The sequence below is a fragment of the Choloepus didactylus genome, chromosome 10 (genome assembly GCF_015220235.1).
Source record: "Choloepus didactylus isolate mChoDid1 chromosome 10, mChoDid1.pri, whole genome shotgun sequence".
NCBI classification, from domain to species: Eukaryota; Metazoa; Chordata; class Mammalia; order Pilosa; family Megalonychidae; genus Choloepus; species Choloepus didactylus.
The window spans coordinates 90,384,877-90,394,467 of record NC_051316.1 but is presented as its reverse complement, the minus strand read 5'-3'; the positions used below and the strand labels follow the sequence as shown (position 1 = coordinate 90,394,467).

At 37.7% G+C, this 9,591-nt stretch overlaps 1 protein-coding gene across 1 annotated transcript in view; it reads left to right on the top strand.

Moving 5' to 3' along the window:
* Positions 1-407: 407 nt before the first annotated feature.
* Positions 408-9,591, top strand: part of NUP214 (nucleoporin 214) — a 148,895-nt gene continuing 139,711 nt past the window's right edge. The window contains 9 exon segments of the mRNA XM_037798478.1: positions 408-533; positions 2,702-2,897; positions 3,553-3,704; positions 4,856-5,054; positions 5,711-5,781; positions 7,047-7,110; positions 7,610-7,713; positions 8,432-8,538; positions 9,177-9,243. Coding sequence (XP_037654406.1) covers positions 489-533; positions 2,702-2,897; positions 3,553-3,704; positions 4,856-5,054; positions 5,711-5,781; positions 7,047-7,110; positions 7,610-7,713; positions 8,432-8,538; positions 9,177-9,243 — 1,005 coding nt within the window. The 5' untranslated portion in view covers positions 408-488.

The following is a 9,591-nucleotide window of genomic DNA, read 5'->3' as shown; positions in this document are numbered from 1 at the left end:
CGTCCCTTGAAAATAGTTCCTGGAATAGTTCCCTGGAAGTAAAGTTCCTAACTGATCATTCTGAGTCAGGAACAATAACCACCTACATCCAAGGATTATTGGGAAATTTCAACGGAACAATGAGCGTAAAGCATTTAAACCTAAGTGGTGGAATGAATGAAACCAACACGAAGCTAGGCCGCTCAGCCCGCGAGCGCCGGGGATAGGCTCGGAAGCTCCAGGCCTTCGACACACGGTCCACGAGGCCACGCCCCCTGCTCGAGCCGGCCATTGGGCGGGATCCGCCAGGAAAGCGCGCGCGACTCCTCAGCCTGCCTTGAGCACATCCCTAACTGGGTTGCGTGACATCATCAAAGCGCGCCGGAAACACGAGATCTTCGGCGCGCCGCTACCGCTGAAGGGAGGAAGTTGGCTTCGAGCGTCCGGGGAGGTGGGCTTACGGCCGCAGGAGGCAGCGGTTGCTGCTTGGACAAAGTGAGCACGGCGCGATGGGAGACGAGATGGATGCGATGATCCCCGAGCGGGAGATGAAGGTGAGAGACTGGCTGGGGCTTCCTCCTTTACTTAGTCCTGGTATTGCCTTGGAGTCCCGTTGCTCGGCGGGTTGCCCCGCTTCCTGCTTGAACATTTTACCGCTTTCGGAGTTCTCATCGGCGTGTCCTGGAGTACTCGACCGTGCTGCTTGCGTGGTAGCTCCGTTGAATGCAGTTTGCCGTCCCTTGTTGGTCTTGTTCACTCCTCTTGAGTTATCCTACCTACTTTCATATGGTAGTCACAGTAGTGGTAGAAACTACTGCTTATTAAGCGTTTACTGTGTACCAGGCACTGTGGTAACCATTATCTCCCTGAACCTTGGCAGCATCCCTACGAAGAAATTGTTAATATCCCTGTTTTACAGAGTAGCAGATCGAGTCCCAGTAAGTAACTTTTCCAAAGTCACATTTGACGAGGAGGCTGAAATCCATGTTTATTTTTATTTTTCACTCTCATTGTGCTACTTCTGTAGGGTGGTCCAAACTTGCCTAGTACATAGCTAGGGAAGATCACTTAACCTATGAAACCTTTAGTTAACTGGAATAGGAGGATTATTTTAGCACCAGAAGTCAGCTTACAGTCAGCTGACTATGGGGAGGAGCAAATGGTCCAACTGATGGTAAAGTAGGAGTCGGTATAGCTACCAGGATGGTTGTATTTGATATTTCTTAAAAATGTTCTGACAGAATGAGGGTACAGAGAATGATCTACTTTTTAAATAAGAAACAGCTAAAAAGGAGTAAGTTGCAGGAAGAGTTCAAGCGTTTGTGTGAACAAATCACTGAAATGAATTTAGAGGATAGTAATTCCTTATTTTTAGAGTAGTGACTCCTTTATCTTTTTGAAAATCACTGCTGTAGTGAGCTACTCAAGGGAAATGTTTGTATTCCTCATATGGTGGGACGGAAGAAAAGTTTTAGAACAACTGACTTACAAGATGACAGTCTCCCTTTGAGTTACTGATTACAACAGAAAGGAGATCTCCTGTGCCTCTTAAACCCACTGACGCACTACACCCATGTGACCAACACCCAAATATGGTATTTTGGATTATCACAATGAGAATTACAAAAAAGTCTAATAATTTTATTCTGCTGTATTCTGTGAGTATGGTCTCACTTGGAAGGCTGTGTGAATTTCTGCTCACAATACTTAGTTGAAATTAAAGAAGAGTATTTCAATTGATCTTTCAGCAAGTATGTATTATATATCTAATCCAAGGAGATTAGCATGTGGGGTGTGGTAGGGGTCCTGTATGAAACAAATGGAGAATCTAATGTTAAAAAAATGAAGACTGAGAAAGGCTTTCTTTAGTTTTTACAATTTTGGATTGTAAGCATAAAGTGGATTCACATTGTTTTTTTTGACTTATAGATAAGTTTAGAATTGAAGAGAAAAATAAACCATATGGAGTACAGTTTAACATAGCAACCGGTACACCTTGTTGGTAGTGCACTTGTGTTGTGAGGTGAGGCTGCCGAGGTGGACTGGTCAAGCCACAACTGACCTTATAGATTGTGTTAAGGATTTTAGACTTATGTTTTAGATGTTCTTATAACATCTTGGTTTTGCTTAAAGGTCTTGAACTCTAAGAGATTGTCCATATCCTTTTTTGTATGGAATTTTGTTTAGCATTTTATATAAATAAGGCAATTCTTGGGATTTGGTTGTCCTTCTTGGATGTTATTTTAATATATATTTGTTGAGTACTGCACTAAAAATTAGAGCTTACACTGTAGCTTTCAATATTTAACCAATTATTAAGCACTATTCTGGGTCATGAGGCAATACATACTTAACCCAAAATACGACAAGATTATGAACAACAAAATGTAGTTTGTGCAGTGATTTAGACAGTAAATATCGTAGGAATTAAGAAAAAGAAAAGATCAACATAAACCAGATTAGTCAAGGAAGTCTTCATGAAAGAAGGCTTTTTTGTTTTTTGTTCTCTTTATTTCATTCAATGAATATTAATAAGCACTTACAATGCCAGCCACTCTGATAAGTATAGGAAGTGTAAAGATTGCTAATACACACAGTTCTTGGCCTCAGGGGATTATATATTTTTGTTGTACTGGAATTAGGTCTTTTGGAATATAATGACAGGCATGATGTTATTTCCTTTTTGGCCCTGAATTGGTCTTGTTTTTATACCTCACAATAGGATTTTCAGTTTAGAGCACTGAAGAAAGTGAGAATCTTTGACTCCCCTGAGGAGTTGCCCAAGGGACGCTCTAGTCTGCTTGCTGTGTCCAATAAGTATGGTTTGGTTTTTGCTGGTGGTGCCAGTGGACTGCAGATTTTTCCTACTAAAAATCTTCTTATTCAAAATAAACCTGGAGATGATCCTAATAAAATTGGTAAGTTACCTGATTTATGTTGCATAATAGAGGAGTGTGGTGGAGTGCTAATGTTGTTTCCCTCTCAAGAAGTCATTCTAATATTGAAATTGAACTGCTATTAGTCCTAAAGTTGACCCCAAGGAAGAATAAGTTCCAGGTGGAATGCTGAAAAGCTTTTCTGGATGTTCTCTTTGGTCCTTTGTATTACTCTTCTGATGAGTAGTTCCTTCAAGCTTAGAGGGAGGAAGAACTTTCCATTATGCTGTGCTTGTAGTTTTGCTCAGTTGAACTCATGTTTTCGCTCTCTAGAAGGGTTTTGTTGTGTGGCTTTTTAGTTGGTACAACAGTACCATCCAAACAAATGGGAATGTGTAGTATTTGGAGCATTGTTGCAAAAATATGGGCATAGGACATTATTTTCAACAAGGGTAACAACCAAAGTCAGTTTCCCTAGGTTGTGTGAGGAAGAGTCCCAGGAATACTTAATGCATCATTTTACCTCTCTATGAAAGTTAAGATGTATCTGCGTAACTAGGTATCAGGTAGGGGTGTGGGGGTGTGTATGTGTGTTTATTTAGAGGCAAAAATAATTTCACATGGAGGATAAAAGGAGTTGTGGCTCAGTGCTTAATACATGCTAATTTCTCCTTTGTCTTTTTTTATGTTTTCATAGTTGATAAAGTCCAAAGCTTGCTAGTTCCTATGAAATTCCCTATACATCACCTGGCCCTGAGCTGTGATAACCTCACACTCTCCGTGTGCATGATGTCCAGTGAATATGGTTCCATTATCGCTTTTTTTGATGTTCGCACATTTTCAAATGAGGTAAGCTACTGGAAAACCCTAGTGTCAACATGGGGACCTAAGAAGATTTCCTGGTATTGCCTCATAACTAGGTTGGCCCTTGATGCCTTTTTCAGATTAAAATACAGTCACACTTTGAGATATTGTGGGTTTGGTTCCATACTACCGCAATAAAGCAAATATTGTAATAAAGCGAGTCACATGAATTTTTTGGTTTCCCAGTACATATAAAAGTTATGTTTATACTGTAGTCTAGCAAGTGTGCAGTAGCATTATGTCTAAAAAAATGTACACACCTTAATTAAAATGTGTCACAGAGATGCAGTGTGCACTTGCTGTTGGAAAAAATGGTGCTCCTAGACTTGTTTGATGCAAGGCTGCCACAGACCTTCAATTTGTAGAAACACAATATCTGTAAAGTGCAATAAAATGAGATATGCCTGTATGGGTAAAACTATCCTTAGAATTATGGAATCACAGATCATTGAGAAGGAAGAGCCTTTAAGAGATTATTTCATAACACTATCTGCTCCAAGGTATTACCATTTCTCATTTACACATGAGGCAATCAAAGCCAAGGGAGGCTTAGATGACTTGCAGAAAGTCATAGAATTAATAGATAATGGCAAAAATTCCAACATCCTAGGTCTCTGGCCCCCTAAGGTAGTATTTTTCCATTCCAAGCAGTTTAATGGTAATAGTCAATTATATTGAGAGTTTATACAGTGTTCCAGGCCTTGTACTAAGTGCTTTTACGCCTACTCCTCATTCATGTCTCCCACAGCCTTATGAAGTGAATAGTTATCTTCAGTTTATAGATAGAGAAACAGGCTCAAAGAGTTTAAGTAACTGCCCAAGGTCCCAATACTGTTAAGAATTAGAGCCAAGATTTTAAATCTAGTGTCTGCTATTTATTAGCTGTTTTGAATTTGTGTATTCCCTTGCTGGGAGTCCCTCCTAAGTGTGCTAGAATAATTGATTGCCATTTTCAAAGTAATGTTGAAATTTTCTGTAGCAAATAGATTGTTGTATAGAACTAAATCTTTTTCATGGTTGTGGAGAAAAGCAAACTATGATTTGAGAAAACTTGCATACCTAATAATTTCCTTGAATATTTAGTGTCTCTGTGTATTTAGTAATTCATTTTTGTTTCTGTGCGTTTGTTTTAAAAGGCTAAACAACAGAAACGCCCATTTGCCTATCATAAACTTTTGAAAGATGCAGGAGGCATGGTGATCGATATGAAGTGGAATCCCACTGTTCCCACCATGGTGGCAGTTTGTCTGGCTGATGGCAGTATAGCTGTCTTACATGTCACAGAAACAGTGAAAGTGTGTGCAACTCTTCCTTCCACAGTAGCTGTAACATCTGGTGGGTAATAAAGGCTTTCACTATGTAACATACAGTAATGTAGTCTACTTAAAAATTAATTTCTGGGAATACAAGTGGGCTGGTTTTCTTTTTTTTTTTCTTTTTAGTAGAAATGGAAAGAGTGTTCTTATATTTCCATAGTCAGTGTCCTTGAACCAAACAGAATTACATGATTTAGCCTGTGTGTGCTAAGTTTTTCTGGGGAAAGAAATATTTTGGTACAGCTGGTTTTGAGCTGTATTTTTGAAAATAATTGTTTCTGCATCTAAAAGGGTCATACTCTGAAAGGCATTTGTACCTTTGGCAGAAAAACATAAGAAATATCAACTAGTAGAATGATTTCTTGGTATTTGAAAACCTCTGTTCTCCTTGTCTTATCTAAAGGCTGCAGAGCTTTCTATACTTTCCACCTTTCTGGGCAGTACTTCACTGAAAAAGTCAATTGAATGGCCCAGTGCTAAACCATAATTTTCTTGCATTATTAAGATGATTTTATTTTATTTTTTCACTTTGCCAAATAGGAATGATCCTACAGCCTTTCGTGGACTGACAGAAGGAATGAGAAGTGATAACTGTGTAGCTATTTTATAACAGATCTCATTGGTCTGTTCCATTTTCTTCAGTTTTTAATTGGTAGCATTCTTTTCTTTGTTCAGTGTGCTGGAGCCCCAAAGGAAAGCAGCTGGCAGTGGGAAAACAGAATGGAACTGTGGTCCAGTATCTTCCGGTAAATTCTTGCCTTAGATTTAAGAACTTTTCTTACTAAATTTACCCACTGTTTTGGGGCGTGGAGGCGGTGGTGATTTGGAGGCATCTTTTTTGTTTTTTCCATTAAAAAGTACTTGATAATCGTAACAAATTCATCTTTCTTTCTATCCTCTATTCTTCCTTCTAGAGGCATTCCCCATGTTCTAGTCAGTGGGTAGCCTTTCAGACTTTCTGGATGCTTATACAAATAGTTCATGCGTAGAAGCATGAGTTTTGTTTTTTTTTTTTAATGTAAAAATGTGATCATATTCTGTGCACTGATTCCCAACTTAACATCTCTAATCTATTCCATAAAAATAGGGCCTGAGGGGAAAAGGAGTTAAGTGAAAAGGCTATTACCATAATGCCAAATCACTCTGAGTAAAAGCACGGTGTTATTTGTTTCTCTAATAAACTCCATCCTAAAGGTTCAATTTCTCTAAATATAGGGAACAACAAAAAAGAATTCTCCCATTATTGCATGTGTGCTCTATCATCTTCTCCTTGTGCTTTTCTTGAGATAAGATTTGCAAATATTCTTCAATATGAATTGCCTCACAAAGAGCATATACACGTGCAAGCCTGAGCACGAAGGAGGGGTTCACTAGGCAGCATTGAAGCCTGTGCTGTTGTGCATTCCTCCTTGAGAGACTGTTCTCTGGGTGGTGGGTGGAATGGTGAATGTGGTGGTATAGATTTGCATTTAAGGTTTTGTTTCTTACTTGTTATTGCAAGTTATTACAATTGTTAACGTTATGTGAAATTTGGTATATATTCTTTTAGGGCATTATCCTGTAAAAAGATAATGCAGTTAGTTAGATTATATTGGCTTGCTGTTTACCCTTTTTTTTTAAAAAAAACATACTGGGTCCTTTTTCAACTCAGTACATACAGAGCCACTTCATTCTTTTTTACTGGCTGTGTTGTAATCCATTGAGTGGATTTACCACAATTTACTTATGTATTTCATTATTGATGGCCATCTATATTGGTATCAATGCTTTTGCTTACTATAAACTGTTACATTGAACATCCTCATTCCCTACATTTGAACATGTTCTTGTGACTATTTTTATAGGATGATAGGGTCCTAGAAGTAGACAGCCACTCGTCTCTCTATCTGTTCAGTTTCTGCTGGCTAGAGAGATGAAACATAGGTGGCTGCTAAGGAAATGTGTAGTATTTGACAGTTTCATTTGTATAGGGATTGTTTCATTTGACACTTTTTTCTCAAATCTCTTTCAGACTTTGCAGGAAAAAAAAATCATTCCTTGTCCTCCATTTTATGAGTCAGATCATCCTGTCAGAGGTAACACATCAGCTTTTCTTACTGGACTGAAAAGAGGTGTTGTCTATATAATCTGACTAGTTGTTTGTTACAGAAATTTCAAATCATGTGACGAGTCATTACCTACATACCTGCTCAGGGAAGTGTTGATGCTTCCTTCAGGAATATTCTCATTATCTCATTTAGCAAATTAAATCAGTTTAATGATAATCCTCTGGTAGATACCTGTGTCTCGTGGTAAATTCTGTGAAATGGGTCCCTACATTTATTAGAATTCTTCATAATTTGCCCTGATTATAATCCATCAGAAAAAAAATACCACTTTGGAATGAATTTGGGATTCTCAAGTCTTTGTGAATTATACTTAGTCAATGAAATCTGGACTTCTTTTAAAACTATAGTATTTTGTTATTTTATCTGTAGGATGTTAATTATATAATATACAGTGGCTGTTCCAAACATAAGATGTTTTCTGCTGCATCTGGTTGGTTACCTACTTATTAAAATGGGTGTCTTTCAGTTCTGGATGTGCTATGGATTGGTACATATGTCTTCACCATAGTATATGCCGCTGCAGATGGGACCCTGGAAACTTCTCCTGATGTAGTGATGGCTCTACTACCTGTATGTATATGGAAGAAACGTCTTTGTTCTTTGAGAATTATAGAAGTCTTCTAATAAAGTTTGAGTCTTAGGTTTTGATTTCCTTTACTTATTGGTGTGATGGTGTAGTTTCAGGTAAGGTTTCGGTACTGCACTGTGGGCCTGGGGACCCTGATTGTGGTCCATTTATATTATATTCTATTAAATTATGAGTTGAAAAATTGTAAAATTTGTTTTTGCTTACTCGGTAAACTGTGAGTCTTGGTAGATGTTAACCTGATTTTAAAAAAATTTAGAAAAGCAAGAAAATACCTGATTTTAAAAATTCTTTCACTCATTTATTCATCAAATATTTATACTAGGAACTGTTTTGAAGATGAGAATACAGTGGTGACCAAGACAAAATCCTTGCTTTTTCTGGATCTTACATGCTGATGAATGCAGTAGTCAATAAATAAGTATAGGATCAACGAGTGATAAGTGTGATGGAAAAAAATTAAGCAGTGTAAGGGATAGATGATTGGGATGCCATTTTAGATTGGGTGTTCAAGGATGGCCTCTCTGAGGAAGAAACATTTGAGCAGAGACCTGAATGAAGTGAGGGAATGAATCATTTTGAAGATAGGGAGAAAAATGTTAACAGCAAGTTCTATAAAAAATGTTACTAAATTGAGATCTGTAACTGTAGGATTAAAGAAAAATTGCACATGATATTTTTTTCTCAATCTGTTCTTTGCAGAAAAAAGAAGAAAAGCACCCGGAGGTATTTATGAACTTCATGGAACCCTGCTACAGCAGCTGCATAGAGAGACAGCATCATTACTATCTCAGTTACATTGAGGAATGGTGAGTGTAGAACCCAAGAATTTGAGATTTCTGCTTTCTCTGTCAGATACACAGGAGTCACTTTTTTCCGCTTTGAATTTTTTTCTGTAAGAGGAAAATAGAGGCTTGAGATGCCCTGAACATATTTTCAGCTGATGCTAGATATTGCCTTCTTAACTACTACCTCTACTTCTTCACTCTTAAATTATTTAGATTTAATATGTACTAATCTTAAAAATCCAATTTTCTTAAAAAACTCTGTGATGGGGTTTGATATTTAAGGAACATGATAAAAGTTTCCTGCAGAGAGCAAGTCAATTTGAAAGGTAGATTACTTGAAGCAAAACTTCTGTTTCTATAACTAGATTATTCTGCTTATATGGTGGTGTATTTATTGTGAATTCTGACTTGATTCTGTTGTGTCTTTCCTTTGTCTTCAAGTGGATAGGCAGTTGGCTGATTCTCCAGTGCTTTGTCATATGGACAAAGAAATTAAGCTTTACATCTAAAAATTTCTCATTTTTCTTCAGCCATTTAGAAAACCTTACCTTCTCCTTGACATCTGGAGAATATCCTCCTAGATATTACCACAGACCCAAATCAGGTTGGAACTGTTGCTGTGTTTGAATTTAATGGTCTTCTGATATTATTCTTTGAAGGGATTTGGTGCTGGCAGCATCTGCAGCTTCAACAGAAGTTAGTATCCTTGCTCGACAAAGTGATCAGGTAAAATTTCTCCTTTTTGTCACTTTTATGTGATACTTTTCTTAGGAAGATTTTGGAGGAAATTAACTATGTGGTTAAAAATTTAAATGAGGGTCACATCCCTTTTAATGAGTTTCTGGATGACAGCAAAGCTTGAATGACAGAGTATCTTAGACTAAACAAACACCTTAGATATTGCATTGGACAAACATGGGTATCAGATTTAGCAGTTCCTTCAGTGCTGGCCACAAATACCCTTCTTTTCTTTTAGGATCTATCCATGGTCTAGGGAAGCATGCTGTGTAATCAACCTCCAATAGGAGTATACCTCGATGTATAGTAGGATTTATCTGCCTTGTTCTGTTTTAC